Here is a 15,939-nt window from a genome sequence, read left to right on the forward strand (position 1 = left end):
GTTTGTATTACATTCGATCTACGCCGTGTGTTGGAAATCAAGGCGAGAGAGCGTCTTGGTCTACACTTTGTACCCCGAAGGATTCGGTCTTCGCTCTGAGGACACGCTTCTCGTAAAGGTACAGGCGCAATTGGCGACATTTGGTGGAGAGGAAGGGCGTCGCAGAAAATTATAAAAGAGCGAACGTTCGACGAGAGTGGGGCAGTCACTTCCAACTGTGCACCTGGGGCACCACGATCGGGGTATGTTCATATAATCAAATAGAATATTATCTATTTAGAATAGTGCTTGAGACATAGATCTCGGGCTCATGTGGCTAAGAAATAAGCGGATTGAGTAAGCGTGAAAGCAGGATTTAAATCACTCTTCAATTCCTCTCTTATATAATATATGTAATAGCTTCTATATAATTTATTTTATATAATTTATTTTATATAATTTATTTTATATAATTTATTTTATATAATTTATTCTATATAATTTATTCTATATAATTAATTCTATATAATTTTTTTCTAGAAAATGTGTTTTACATTCATTATTTTATTTTACTTTTTATTTTTGTCCATTATTTTATTTTTTTCATTTTTACTTATTTTATTTTTTTTTTAAGCAATATAACTTTTTATAAAAAAAATTTTTATATTTTTAAAAATTTCAAATATAAAATGTCCTATTAAATGAAAAGATTATGCCAATATCAATGTTTTGATACTTTTTTAGTTATAAATAAAATTTTTAAAAGATTTGAGGAGGCAAGAGTGCAATTCTAAAAATAGAAATGTATATAATATGATCATAATTTTTGACTAATTTTTACTCAATTTTGCCTTTTGATAGAACTTTAAAATATAACTTAATAAATCATGAATATTAATTTTAATAAAGTAAATAAAACATTTTATTCTAAGATCTTATAAGACAAACTTAAATTGACAAAATTCTAAAGGTGAAAGATAAACACACAATGCTTTCGCAATATCTTAAAGGTACTAATTATTTTTTGAATAATACTTTTTAATTTCATGTTGCAATTATAATTATGAGTACTTTGCCACTTCTTTTCTTACTTTTTTCATGGACGCGGACAATAAAGAAAGAGTTTGTGTGTTTTTGGCATACTACAATAATATTAAGTTATATTATTATTACTTTATATATTATATATATAATTATTTATATAAAATATTGAAATATTAATATTAAAATATTAATATTAAATTATTAATATTAATATTAATATTAAAATATTAAAATATTAATATTTTATCTATTTAAATTTTATTTTGAAAAAAGTTAAAAGCTATTACAAAAATGCGTCATGTATGTAATGACATTGTCTGTGACGTCAGTTTTAAACTGTCCGATCACGTTCATTAGAATAATGTGTGGAATCGACGAAATGTCGAAACGTCGCGCGAATTTTAATCTTCGGGGCAATACATCTCATCCTTGATCGTAAAGGTCGACATTAGTAAAGGTCGGAAACACGAATTGTCATTCGTGCGATCTCGCGGGCTGAAGGAAACTTACACGTCGGAAAATCGCGTGGGATTCGACTTGGCGATTTCGTTTCGAGATCAACCGCAAACGAGCTGCAAGAGAGTATGAAAAGCACCATGACATAATCTTGGTAATATGAACGCGCGGGAATCCTTCGTTGCATGATCGCGGTGTTTCAAGAATAACGAGATGCAACGTTGAGTCACGCTGTTATAAAAATCAAGGGAATTAAATACACGACGTGACGCAATCGACGTCATAATGAAACGTCCGTATGAAAAAGCTTTTATAAGCATGATAGACGTCGAGGAGAGATAAAAGCTCGCGGGCAATAATATGATAAGTGGCACTTTCTACGCGGAAGAACGGCTCCATACCCTTAACCAGCTCCATCATAATCATCGTAGTACAGCGTCATTTGTGCAGAGAGCTCGACCGTAATTACTTTTATCCACGTAAGTGTATGTAAGAGTAAACGTAACGTATACATATAATGTATCTGCGATCCGGCAGTCATTCCGTTTATCACCGATTTATCAAGATTAGCGAGTATTTCATGATTAAACATTATATGCACTCGTCACGATATACTTGTCCGATTTTTCACTTTCGGTTGAAGTTCCTTGAACGGTGACATAACGTTAGGGATATTACGTACTCGATAAAATTTTTATCGTTCCAGAAAGTTTGCGTTAGACAAAGGCAGGATTGTAATAAAGTTATACAATTCTAATTATCTTCCGGAATATGATATATGATTAGTCGAAGAAATAAACTGAAGCGAGACGGGAGAATAAAACTCTCTCAACAACATACAGTTAATAAGCGTATTCAAAAAAGAATGAACGTTCATTATGAAATGATTATCTCGCTGCATAATAGGCAGCGTTCCAATTTCTCTCTTAAAGACGCAGATCTTTCCCACTTCTTCAATTGTAGAACTTTATGTTGCATAAAGCGAGAAAAATCGGTGCTGCATCTCTACCGCAATAGCAGCGCGAAGCGACCTAAAGTAGGAAAAAAATAACGCGATGATAATGACACTTCTTCTGGAGACGCGCGACTATGTTTGTTTCGGCGAACAAAGATGGGTGAACAACCTACGAGCTTATTGCATAATCGGAGAAAGCGATTGCGAAACGAGCCGGTGCACACTCATACACGTGGTGCGAGATGAAACACTCGGCTGTACTTCGATAATCGTTATGTCACGAACTGACGAAAGATTCGAGAATTCCCATCAGCGATCAGCCAACTCACAACGTAACCGATCCACTCCGTTTTATAGGAGAGAGAGAGAGAAAGACAAACGCATTTCTTCAAGACACCTTCGCCGTGGCTTTGAACAGGAACTGGGTCAGCCGGTCAGTTATATGATATCTGGCGGTTCAGAAGAAAGTGAAAATACGCATTGTTTCAGTTGCATAATTAAATAAGCTGAATATTTACGAGAAAATAATAGAGAGAAAATAATAAAAATAAAAATTTCAATTATGCATTATTTTACTCAAAAATATCACACATATATTTATACATATTTAATAGATATATATTTAATAGATGGTTTATATATATATATATATATATATATATATATATATATATAAACCATCTATTAAATAATGAAATTTAAAAATTAAATATTTACATTTAAATTTTACAATTATTCCAAGACTTTTATTTAAAAAATAAAAATTTATTTTAACAGAAACAAAAATATTTATTTATAGAAGCGTCTTAAGAGAATTATATATATATATATATATATATATATATATATATATATAATATTTAATTTTTAAATTTCATTATTTAATTTTTGATTATTTAATTTTTAATTAAATTTTTTGAAATAATTATTATCTCTATAAGAAAAATATAGCGATAGAAAATGTGCTTACGCAACAGCCTTTGTTGAAACTTTTCCAGATATTTGCAGATTTAAATAGGTCACCAGTCTTTCAAAACAAAACCAAGATGGGAGCGGTCGAATGGGTAGTCGATGAGGATGAATATGTGTGTACTCTCTCGGAGGAGACTCAGAAAATCGCTAAGGAGGAGCTTAGAGAGGACAAGAACACCAGAGATCAAGCTCTCGAGCAAATGCGCAATTGGATCAAGATGAATCCTCGCATTCAAAATTGCCGTCTCGGTAAAACTGCAATTTCCGTCTTATAATTAATTTCCTGTAATTGACACAAATATTGATATAAAAATAGTTTTTACGTTACGTAAAAAAAAAATCTAAATACTAAAGGCATAATAATTTAACTGACAACATATATCTAATTACTTTAGAATTGTAATCAAGTGTTTTTAAATTATAATATTATTTTATATAATTTTTTTGAAAAAGAAATTTAAATAATTACCTTATAAGACAGTGATTTGACATTTGGTATTAAATTGTTATTTCTCATCAGATGCACGATTTCTTCTAAAGTTTTTGCGATGTAAAAAATTCAACGTCCCGATGGCCCAGGAAGCTACAGAAAGATACCTGTTACTTCGTCAGGTGTATCAACCGGCATTTCATAATTTGGATATTACACAACCAAATATGGAAGAGTTATTGTCATTGGGGTGAGTATATTTTTAAATTATTTTATTACCACTAAAATTATTCGTTTTTGCACAATCTCTTTTTTTATAGATATCTCTTCGCCGCACCTGACCGTGATGCAAAAGGTCGTCGTGTAATCATCGCTAGACCAGGTACATGTTATCTCTCATATATAAAATGCGCTGAGTATTATATATATGAAAAATCTCATACATATAAATTCATTTTGAAGTTTAAGAGCAAAACAAACTAACAAGAAAAATTATGTAAATCAGTATAAATAATTTTCATTGACCATATAATTATTTTTTAACATGGAAAAATAATTATAATTATAAAAATTTATAATTATAATTATAATAATTATATATTATTATATATTATTTATAATTGTATATTATTTATAATAAATTTATAATTATAAAAGTAATTGTAAAAATAGGAAGTGATTTTTATGATAAAAATTGTAATTCTATTGTAAGAGAAATCTATTCTCTAATTCTCAGGATCTTCTTTCTCATCATATTTACTTTATTCTAATCACTTGAATACGCAATTTAAGGTGTTTTTGATCCTCACAAATATACAAACGTGGACATGTGCAAAATTCATGCCATTACTTACGAGACGTTAATGGAAGATGAGGAGAATCAAGTACGTGGCTTTGTGCATTTTGCCGATGGGGCCGGTGTCAGTTTCCCTCATCTGACTCTGTTCACTCCAAAAGAAGCTGTACGCATCGTGAAAAATGGCGAGGTACTGTAACAAATGTTATATTATGAATAAAACTGTTATTATGGATAATCAATAAGTAAAATAAAACTTTTGATAATTAAATATCAACAATTTAAAGTAGCAATAAGTTTTATTTCAAATTTATTAATTTCTAAAATAGTCCTTTTCTTATTTTAAAATTCTAATTTTTTTTTTTTCCAAAAAAATCATGTTTAAAAATTATTTTTATTTTGTAAGAATTTTATATATAGAAATTAATATACGCAGGTATATATGTATGAACATCATAGTGCGGCAAATTTATTCAAGTGAGTCTTGAACTAAAGCTAATCGTTAGCATTTCAAATTCTCCATCTTCTAAAACTTTTCTAAAACGTAGATATTGATTTAATTTTGTTTAGTTATGTTAATATCTGTCAAAGATAATATTAAATGGGTACACCGTTGTGGCTTTACTTTCAAACCATTATTAATCATATCAAGCTTTAAGTTCCAAATTTCTGTAAAAATCATCATTTTCATTATTGAGGCATAATTGACATAACTATACGTTTTACGGGCCAAGTGCGACATTATGTAATGAGTTTCATAATGCTTCCCAAAGATCAGCCAATAAACCGGTTCTTTTAGGTTCTTCAATATTATCTTTCTCATAAGCCTATTGAACGATAATTCTATTTAAAGTCCTACAAAAAATAATTAGGCAGCAACAAGATAACTTCATATTAACATTAAAATGTAATTTGTTACTGAATTAGACAAATCAATGAGTTATACATTTGAAAAGAGTATACATTTGCATAAATCCTTCAACTATTCAAAAGAAAATTAATATTCTTTTTACACTAGCAGAAATATAAGTCTCTTATTGAAACATAAAACAAATGCTCCATTTCTATTGTCTTTTATCGAGATTTTCGAAGTAAGAAAATAGTAATTACAAATTTCATTTCAACATATAACGATCAATTCTATTTTCACCTTAGACAATTTCGAAGAGTGAATTGCTCTTTTTCGGTTAAAGAATATTAAAGGATAAAATAGACAGAGATAAAGTGATTTCTTTCAGCGTACCGTACCGATGAGACATAAGGAAGTCCACGCTATCAATTCGCATCCTTCGTTAAAATTCGCCTTGGATTTCGGACTATCATTAATCTCTGATAAGATTAGGAGTCGCGTAAGGATTTATACAAGTCTTGAGGACGCTATCAATCACAAGATGGATGTGAGCATGCTGCCCAAGGAATACGGTGGCACAATTCCCATGAAGGAAATGATAGGTACACATCTCTTCGAGTATTATTTCTTATCATATTACATTTTAGAGATAATAAATTCTAAATTTTTTCTCGATGTTACTACTTTAATACAGATCTGTGGCGAAAAGAAGTATTAGCGATGAGACCCATGTTATTGAACAACGATAAGATGAGAGTCCGCCTAGAGTTGTACTCGGAGAAGGCGCGAGAAGGTGCCGTCTCGGCTCTGAAACAAGGATTCGGTTGTTCCAGCGTGGGTTCTAATGATTCCGCGATATACGGAATAACCGGATCTTTCCGGAAGCTCGAAGTCGATTGATGCACACCAGATACTCTTTGCTAAATGCATTTTTATCTAGATAATAAGTGGCGCGAGATCGCGACAGACTGCTTTGGAAATTACAATCTTAGATGGTATTAAGAGGATATAATTTTATTTTTGTACTATGTAGAGATATAGAGATATCACTGACATGTGTGTATATTATTTAGAACCGCACTACAATATATATATATATATATATATATATATATATATATATATATATATATATATATATATATATACTTCAGATGTATACTTGTACATATTTTTTGTTAATACATCACAATGAATGCATAAAAAATAAATATAATTCCATTATTCACTCTAAGTCTAAAAAAATAGCAGAAAATTCGAAAACATTCACAGAGAAATCCATTTGCTGATTATCTCACGAATCCTCGCTCTGGCCTTTTTCAAATCCTCCAAATCCGTGACTTCATCGCTGTATATATCGCGACAGTGCGAAGATCCTAAAAAATATTGTTGTTTTTCTTTCTCTGGCGTTATGAAAAACAGAGTTTCTTATACTGTAGTTTCCACTCGACTGTACAATTACCTTTGATAACGATAGCGGGAGAAAAAGTATTTAGATCCTCCAATACCGATAATGAATGCCACGGATCGATATCGCCGTTCGTAAAAATGACGTTTGTTAAATCAGGTAACTGCCCTCCGTACATTATGTTCGTTCTTCTGACCCGAGAGTCCAATATTTTATCATTAAAGCTGGAATTAATTCTAAGATTATTATTTTTCAACGAAAAAAACCGATGATTACATAAATCATTCGATAATCAAATAGATCATTCAATACAAGAATTGTTTAATATTTTGGAAAACCTATTGAGAAAATAATGAATTACGAATTACAAATATTGGAATAGATGAGCGATGAAAAGTGAAAGAACATTATATAATGTTAAATGTACTTACTAATCTCCATATAAATCTGTACACATATCGATGTAAAAACTTAACGGGAACAGCGTTCCAAAGATCGATTTATCTGAGCTCGTCGTCTGATAATAACCGTATTCCGTGCAAGTTTGATGATACCATTGCCTCACTGTACACACAAAGAGAGATCATTTCTTCTTATGCAACACATATATCATATTGCTATTTAATTTATTCTATTATTCTAATTAATCTAACTTACTGGAACTCTGGATCACCGACGAATTCCACGAAATGTCTCGATACTTTTCCACAAAATTATTATAATTTACATCGAGACACACGTCCGGTTTCGAAACAACACGCGCGAGTCTTTGTAAAGGACTGCCTAAATGCGCCGCTGTCATTGTGTTGCATAATGCCGCAATTTTGGTTTGACCATCCACGACATTATCATATTGAACGATTGCGGCAAATACCTACAATTGCAATTTAGGATAAAAATGTAAAACGCAATTTAGTAAAAAAGATAAAACGATGCTATGAATAATGATGACTCGCGTACTTCCGCCAGTGTATTCATCAAGTAACCAAGATCACTAGGGGATTTTACATTAGGCACGTTGCACAAACTAAAATCAATATTATTAGCAATTAGCATTATTATTTCTAATTGTTTTCTATTTTATCTATTTATTTTATTATCCTATTAAAATATTAGCAAATTGCTTGAGTTTTTATGTTTAATCTTACTTGAAATATAGTTTAAGCTTGTCAGGACCATCTTGTGCTGTTAATAATTCCTCCACCGAGTCAAATGCCGTTTTTACGTCCTCAACGCACTTTTCATTGTATTTACCAAGTGATTTTGTCACGACTTCATAATATTCTAAGAAATAAAACATTATTTAACGCGATATTCATAAAACATATTTAGTAATTATATGATTTACCGTAGAAATCAGCCTTTGCATAAACTGGAGCGCTACTAGCTAATGCACCCTATTAGAAATATCTTTCTTTATTTGATTACATAATATAAATATAATATAATAAATATATATAATATAATAATAATAAATATAAATATAATAAATATATATAATAAAATATATATAATAAATATATATAATAAAATATATATAATAAAATATATATAATAAATAAATATAAATAAATAAATATAGAAAATTCAAAAATGATACCTGAATAAGATGAGGATATTTAAGCCGTGCCCATGCCGCCATGTTTCCAGCATAAGAACCGCCAAATACTATCACACTACTCTTCTCTAAATTCTTCTCCTTCTTCTTCGTTTCGATAAAATAAGCGAGATCGGCGAGTGCTTGATCGACGTTCAAATATTGCAAGTTCTCTGTGCTGATGTCTCTAAATTTGTTTTACGCAATATTGATTTAAAAAGAATTCTAAAAATTTCGAATAATAGAGAAACTATATAGATTATATACTTCGTTGGCTTGCTCTTTCCGTAATAACGATGCTCGGTATAATACATTAATGCCTTGTATTTCGATCCGATCTCGTACATCAATCCACCTTGCAGAAATCCGTTTGATATTTCCCATTCTCCACCGATCATAATTAGAATAGAACTATTTTCTCTCAGAAATGCGGAATTTTCTTGGTAACGCTATAAAATAATTCATAAATATCAATTTTTAAGAAAAAAATGTGTACTTTAAAGAAAAAAAATCATGTGGAAGACAATAATTACCATTAACCAGGTGCGATTGTCGCGATAATTGAAATGATCGAGGGGTTGGGTGATCCAACCCTCGATTATATCTTTGTCCGCATCTTTTTTTAGTGGCACTGGCTCTTCCAAACCTTGAAAAGTAAATCCACGAAAACCTACCCCGTTCACGAGTGGATAAATCAGATACAAAACAAGCAACAGAACATTTAATCGAATCATAACTTGCTATCTTTTTAATTATAGAACAAAGAATGCGTGTGTATCTTTCAAAGCACGCTAGATGGATGCTCTAAATGCGACTGATTAATATTTACCATTTTCTTCAATTATGATCAACCATAATCATCGATACGATATCTTTCATGAACGACCGATAATATTTATTGTATTACTCCGATAAAATAGAAAATAATACATTGATTAAATAATCGTGATTGAAGAAATCTGACGGTTACGGAATGTCCAAGGGTTAGCAATTAAAACGTATTGCTCGACAAACACGGATGTAAATCTTTATCGCTAGATAAGAAGTGTTATGATTAAATGCACAGATTAAGATAAAATATATCTTAAGCGAAAGCTTATTTAATCTATATTATTTTGTCGTGATCGTTTTAGATAATTAATCCAAATAAGAAATAATTAATCACAGCCGATTTATTTTTTAATATTCCTATCGGTTTGCATTTATAAAAACATTATCTTATTTATATTATAGTTATATGTAAAGAGACAGAATCGAATAACAGTTTTTGGCAAAATTAAAATCAAAATAAAAAAATAAAAAAATTATACTGACCAAATAAGATCAGATACAAAATATTGTCGCTCGTTGTTTTCACATATTCTATCATCTTAATAAAATTATTTGCAATATTAAAAGCACTACTTTCAACTTTATAATTTATCTTTGGATCTTTTTTAGGAACTGTCCTCCTTTACATATTCCTTCTTTTCGTATCCATGATTTCTAATATCTTTAATACTTTTTTTTTGAGGTTTTATGGCCATTTTCACTATCACTTCTTCTTTTCTTGGACTCTTTTTCATGTCTTTTGGATGAATTCCTGTCTGATTTTGCCTTCTTATCCTGGTCTTCATCATCATAAACTCTCCTGGAGTGATTTGATCGACGTTTTTTGGATGATGTTCTCTTTCTAGAACTGCTCGATCTTTCACTTTGAGAGTGTCTTTTATCACGTAAAGATCTATGCGATCTTCTCTCTGTAGAATAGGAACGTTTCCTTTCTGAATCTTCCGAATAATCGTTTATTTCAATTTCCGGAGACTCGGAAGACCATCTCCAATCGCGATCTTTCCCATTATCGTCTCGAATAGATTCCTCCAATTTGGATTTATTACTAACAAATAAATAAATAAACGTATATAAATAATAATGGCAGCTTTCTTTCTCCTCCCTCCCATTCCCATTCAAAATTAAGTCTTTTTATTTAAATCTTTATATATCTATTCTCTGTCTTTATATCTCTTTCTTTTAAATTTATTTTATCATTAATGTTATCTATTTACTATTTTATATTACATTAAATTAAAAATCTTAAGCAGAAAAACTTGATCTTCATAAAATTCAATATTGTACAGAATATATATATATATATATATATATATATATATATATATATATATATATGTATGTATGTATATATGTATGTATATATTATTTTGATATATAAGCATAGAATAAATAATAACAACTAACCTGCGCTCACTTCTCTTGCTGTTATTCGATTCTTGAGAAGTACCTTTCGCCCGTCGAGGCGGACTCTTAACACTATACTCATCGCGCGGGTTTCTGAAAGTGTGAAGAAAATTGCAAGCTCTGCTACCCTTTGGACACTTGGGCATACCGCAGATAGCATTCCTCCAGGAAGTCAGGTTGACGAATTCGCAGTTGAGTTGCTTGCTAGCGTAGCTGCGTCCCTTTAGATTTCTCCAAGCCCTGGCCGCCTCTCTTTCCGTGTAATATTCTACGTACAAATTGCCACGCAAATGGATTTCGGTGTTACAGCAACACCTAAGCGTTTTGATTTTACCAAATGATTCCAACTCGGTTATTACATCCTCATAGAATTCGCGGAAATGATGCCAAGTCTCTGAATTTTCAAATTCGAGGCCAATGTCGGTATCATATTCTGCCGAATTCTTCTCGAGCGAGAAATGTGTATAAAATCCGGGTATAAGAATCACTTTACTCAAAAAAACTCTACGATGGTTCTTTGAGCACATATCTCCGTATCTAAAAACAATAAAAATTAAATGCAGATTTGAAAATTAAAGACAAAAATATTTAACTTTAATTAATCTTAATGTAAACAAAATGATTTTTGAATTTCTATGAATATTTAACAGAGCATACAATTATAATATTATTATATTATAAAGATCTCTGTTTATACTAACCGGCAAACACCTGTTTTCGTAAAAAATGGACAGATGTCTTTGCTAGGTTGATTGTCAATGACTTCTCGCAAAGCTTCAGGTGTTTTCATTCCATTATCAATGTAATCATCAATCTCTTTCTGCAATTGTTCCTGCTTTCGAAGTTGCTCCTCACGCTTTTGCTTTTCTTCTTCTTTCTTCTTCTGTATAGCTTCCAGCCTTGCCTCAAATTCTTTACGAATCTTCATCTCCTGCTCGAGTCTTTGCTGCTCTTCTTTTGCCTTTTGTTCCTGAAGAATTTGCCATTTCTGTTGCGCTCTTGCCTAAACAATTAAAAAATAATAAATCAAATATTTGAATTAAGAAGTTATTAAATTAATAATTTATCTCAAACATATATACAAGAAGTACATTTTTCATTTATGTAATATCATTTATGTAATTATATTTATATAAGTAATTATATAAATAAATCTCTAAGATTTTTGTATATCTATTATATAACCTATTGCTAAGCAATTAAATAATTAATTGTAATTAATTTTTCATATATGAAAATATATAATTTTTTATAGCACTTCCTGTGTGTAAATTGATTTTTTTTAAATATAATGTATAACAAATATTCTTCATTAAAATATCCAAATATATTTTAATAAAATCTTAATTATTAAGATATTACACACATACACATGAAGAAGTTATAAAAGAAAATCAGAAATCAATTAAAGAAACTCGTAACTGAAAAAATAAATAATTACACAAGATACATATGTATAACTAAATTAATTAAACAAAACACTTTATTTGTATTTACCTCCTCCTCCAACCATAGTCTATTCCGTTCCTCGTGTTCCTCTTGTTCCCGCGCTTCCTTCTCCTTCTTCTCCTTTTCCTGCTCGGCGCGCCAAATCAAATACTCCATATTGGACATCAGTGCTGCCCTCAATTTCTCCTCGCTGACATCACGTTCCTGAGCGGCCTTCTGTCGGATACGTCTGCGACGCTCCCTCTTCGCGACACGACGCCATTCCTTATGACTGGGCTTCGTCTTGCGATGTTCCTCCATCCTCAGAAACGTCAGCGAGTATGCTCGATAATATACAGGACACTCAAGAATAATCTCGTTGAAATAGAAAGGCGACCAGCTGTTGGACTCGGCGTGAGCAACGACACATGGCCGACGCCATATTGATTTCCAGGCAGCGTCGAAGATGTGACCTAATCGTCGATGTACAAACTCGTCTCAAGCAAAGGATAATTATATGGGAGATGATCGCAAAATGTTATTTATGTGATATCAATGCTTGGTACAGCATCAAATTCTGTTTAAGTCGTGTATTAATTGAATGCATTGAACATATATATTTTCTTTATTAAGTTTAATTAGAGAGAGATAGTATATTTAATATATATTATACTTTATCAAATATTTTGATATTAAATACATAGCATTGTATATTATTTTAAGTATAAAAAATAGATGGTTATCCCAAGAGTAAGATGTACCAAGGATTAAGTTAAGATTAATACCAACAAGTTTGTAATCTTATTAAAAGATGGAGTCACTCTATGATTTATCATTTTCGAACTGAAATCGTCTATGAGATCTAGGTAAAGTATATATGTATGAATTTATTCACAAAACTTATGTTGCCGTACCCAGTAGCGTTACAATAATTATTTTAATTCCAATTTTTGCTTTTTTCGATGTAATATAATGTCTGATATGTTTACAGTGAAGAAACTGCATCATTGCAAAAAACTATCGAAAATATTTGCGAATATCAGTCAACATTCAAAAGAATGTTTTGTCTTGTAAATAATCAGAGGACGTGGTCAGGTTTTTTTCTCTACTAACATTGGCAAAATTGAATGTTTTTAAACGGTATCTTACGGTCTCTTTCCATTATATATTTTATGAAATATAATACACAATTGATTTCATAAATATGCATAAATCGAGCTTAATATTTAACAATATAAAGAAATTTCTTATTTAAAATATATGTTTATATGTTTAAAATATATATTTGATCAACTACAAATGTCATGACAGAAAAGAAAAAGATGCACATTTGTAAGTTTTTTAAATTATTAATAAATATTTATACACACATATACCCTCCCAATTTGCTTTTCGCTGACGTTTGCCGGATTGTTACCCAATCTCCTTATTAAGGAAGTTTAATGTACTCGTGCTTGTTACGTTCCTGAACCGGTACCGTTATACTTCAACTGGCGGAGCGTTGAACCATAAGACGTGCAGGAGAATCGCGACCGTCATTCCATGATACGCCACGGAACAGGTACCTGAGTAACACGATCGGTAAAAAGAAATCATATCATCTGTGAAAATGTGTAAATAACACGCGGACACGCCTTTTCGCGCGATTCCGTTAATCCACGAACTGAAATCAAGTGAGACGCCAACCATCCGTCCACGTGATCAACAGTAAATCAAGATGAACAGTTTGTGACTTGTTGCTTTAGAGTTTTAGAGAATATTAATATGGGAAAAGCGAAAGAAGATCAACTGATCATCGAGGTGAGCGAGAATAAAGAAAGAAAATCGATATTCCTCGCTTATTTCTTATGGCTGTTTGGCGGGCCTTTTGGAGCGCACCACGTGTACCTCGGTAGGGACGACCAGGCATTTGTGTACATCAGCACGTTCGGCGGCTACATTGGTTTCGGTTGGCTCAGGGATGTTTACAGGATACCCGCGTACGTGGCCGATGCAAACGATGATCCGGCATTTATTCAGGATTTTAAGCGAAAAGTCAGAGCTAATCGAAAGGTAAAGAAATATTCGTTTAGAATCAGCTGCGATTGATGCTGTTGATCTTGAAATACCTAAGTGCATTACATTAACATAAATTTTCGTAATTATGGCTTCTCGTGTCCGATATTCTCGAAATTGATGACGCTGGGTAATACGATTCTCATTAAATCGAAATTGATGAACGCAAATATGTGTACATACGTGTGCGATTTCGCGATTGAAAACTTCGTAAATCTTGTGATGACGAAATTAAACTTGCTGCTTTACAGCCGCCGTTTTCCACGGTGCGATTCATAGCGGAAACGGCCGTCGCCTACTTTTGGGCCGAGCTGTTCAATAGCGCGATTCCGCAGGAGGAAATATACGGCATCAATTTCAGACATCTGTTGATCTTAATACCAGCTGTGATCGCACTAGGTAAGAATTCGAATAGAAACAAAGTAGAAATCACAAAGCGTCGTACGTTTTCTTATCGCGTTCCCTTGCAAATTATCATTTCTTCGAATGATAATGCTTTATATAGCCGCGATAGCAACGTAGAATACTCGTTAAAAATATATGACATCATCAGGAGTCAACGAAAAGTATTAAGTAGAGAAACAAATTCTAGATCTTCTTTATTTCATGCAAATTTTATTATAAAAATATCTTTTGTAAAAAATTTATTATAAACATATATTATAAAAAAATTCTCTTTTTATTTAAAAAAAAAATATCAATAATTAGAAAGTTTTTTTAGAAAAAAAAAATGTATATATATACAGGCATTTTAGCGAAGTTTTTATTCAGTGTTAATGCTTCAAAAGGTGTATGGATCGTCGGAAACATTGGGAGAGAACAAGGTTCGATATGGGTAGCCCTTGTTACTGCTTATGTATTGTACCCGACCTTGTATTACATCGGCGACGATTCCATGTGGATCTTTCTCATGGTGATCGCTTCGAGTCTGAGCTTCGATTCCTTCAGCAAGCAATGGCGACTGAAACCGAAAAAGAAAAGAAGTTTTGTCCGGCGGATGACGGTTTTAGGTTTAGCTCTTATGCTTTACTTCTTCGTCATCGGCAGTTATTTATATTTCAATGCGGTTATCACGGATAGCGAAGGCGAGGAAATCAAACTGTCGGAAGCGGTGCAGCACTTTCTAACTTCGCCGATATGGACAGATCTCAAGGTAGATACACAATAATGTTCAATCTTCAAAGAAATTTTACAAGCGGTTATTTTTGCCGTGCGACAGGCAAGTCTGGAAGCCACGTGGAATCAAGCGAAACATCAAGGTTTCTGGGCAACGTGGGCGCAATTGGTGGACCTTACGGATCCTCGAGGCGAAATAAACGCTTATAAGGTCGAATACAGTCTTTGATAAAACTTCATCAGAGATTTGAATTTATAAAAATATATAAAAAATATATAAAATATGCGTGAAACTGACACTTTATCATTTTGCAGGTCCTGGGCCTGTCGCAAACCGCTTCGCAGAACGAAGTCACAGCGCGATGGAGAACTCTGTCCAGGGATAATCATCCCGACAAGGTTAAAGGATCAGAGGAGGAAAGACGCAAGGCGCAGGAGAAGTTCATGGAGATCCAACAGGCGTATGAGATTCTGTCGCAGGCCAAAACTCGCAGGCAACGTCGAAATCGCCGTTCCGATGAATAAATCGTGCATGATATTAATTTGAAGATTAGTGGACCAATGAAAAAAATCTCCAATACCGATCTGAAATATAATAGAATAATTAACTCAATCAAG

The 15,939-nt window shown here is 32.0% G+C and overlaps 4 protein-coding genes across 7 annotated transcripts; 2 read left to right on the plus strand and 2 right to left on the minus strand.

Moving 5' to 3' along the window:
• LOC126849897 (alpha-tocopherol transfer protein-like) lies at positions 1-6,535 on the plus strand. Of its 2 annotated transcripts, none has more exons than XM_050592267.1 (7): positions 1-242; positions 3,433-3,655; positions 3,927-4,086; positions 4,157-4,218; positions 4,629-4,822; positions 5,871-6,084; positions 6,177-6,535. In XM_050592267.1, exons 2-7 carry the CDS (start codon positions 3,481-3,483, stop codon positions 6,380-6,382), a joined length of 1,011 nt encoding a protein of 336 aa, XP_050448224.1. In that variant the 5' UTR covers positions 1-242; positions 3,433-3,480; the 3' UTR covers positions 6,383-6,535. The 2 variants fall into 2 exon arrangements, with proteins under 2 accessions (XP_050448224.1, XP_050448225.1); XM_050592268.1 differs by having other exon boundaries at positions 3,443-3,655.
• Positions 6,536-6,587: 52 nt separating this feature from the next.
• LOC126849891 (putative serine protease K12H4.7) lies at positions 6,588-9,369 on the minus strand. Its single transcript, XM_050592244.1, has 10 exons — positions 9,021-9,369; positions 8,755-8,936; positions 8,491-8,674; positions 8,239-8,287; positions 8,039-8,174; positions 7,851-7,917; positions 7,548-7,764; positions 7,322-7,454; positions 6,945-7,114; positions 6,588-6,858 (listed from the first exon to the last, which is right to left on the minus strand). Exons 1-10 carry the CDS (start codon positions 9,219-9,221, stop codon positions 6,749-6,751), a joined length of 1,449 nt encoding a protein of 482 aa, XP_050448201.1. The 5' UTR covers positions 9,222-9,369; the 3' UTR covers positions 6,588-6,748.
• Positions 9,370-9,693: 324 nt separating this feature from the next.
• Positions 9,694-12,985, minus strand: LOC126849890 (U2 small nuclear ribonucleoprotein auxiliary factor 35 kDa subunit-related protein 2). The gene is made up of 4 exons (XM_050592243.1): positions 12,220-12,985; positions 11,424-11,725; positions 10,723-11,259; positions 9,694-10,363 (listed from the first exon to the last, which is right to left on the minus strand). The coding sequence occupies exons 1-4, from the start codon at positions 12,469-12,471 to the stop codon at positions 9,982-9,984; spliced, it is 1,473 nt and encodes a 490-aa protein (XP_050448200.1). The 5' UTR covers positions 12,472-12,985; the 3' UTR covers positions 9,694-9,981.
• A 620-nt stretch (positions 12,986-13,605) lies between these two features.
• On the plus strand, positions 13,606-15,934 carry LOC126849896 (dnaJ homolog subfamily C member 22). 3 transcript variants are annotated; one of them, XM_050592266.1, is made up of 6 exons: positions 13,606-13,711; positions 13,896-14,202; positions 14,457-14,604; positions 14,994-15,358; positions 15,425-15,532; positions 15,637-15,934. In XM_050592266.1, the coding sequence occupies exons 2-6, from the start codon at positions 13,915-13,917 to the stop codon at positions 15,844-15,846; spliced, it is 1,119 nt and encodes a 372-aa protein (XP_050448223.1). In that variant the 5' UTR covers positions 13,606-13,711; positions 13,896-13,914; the 3' UTR covers positions 15,847-15,934. The 3 variants fall into 3 exon arrangements, with proteins under 3 accessions (XP_050448223.1, XP_050448222.1, XP_050448221.1); XM_050592265.1 differs by having other exon boundaries at positions 13,617-13,823; XM_050592264.1 differs by having other exon boundaries at positions 13,618-14,202.
• The last annotated feature ends 5 nt before the right edge of the window (positions 15,935-15,939 follow it).

The sequence above is a fragment of the Cataglyphis hispanica genome, chromosome 5 (genome assembly GCF_021464435.1).
Source record: "Cataglyphis hispanica isolate Lineage 1 chromosome 5, ULB_Chis1_1.0, whole genome shotgun sequence".
NCBI classification, from domain to species: Eukaryota; Metazoa; Arthropoda; class Insecta; order Hymenoptera; family Formicidae; genus Cataglyphis; species Cataglyphis hispanica.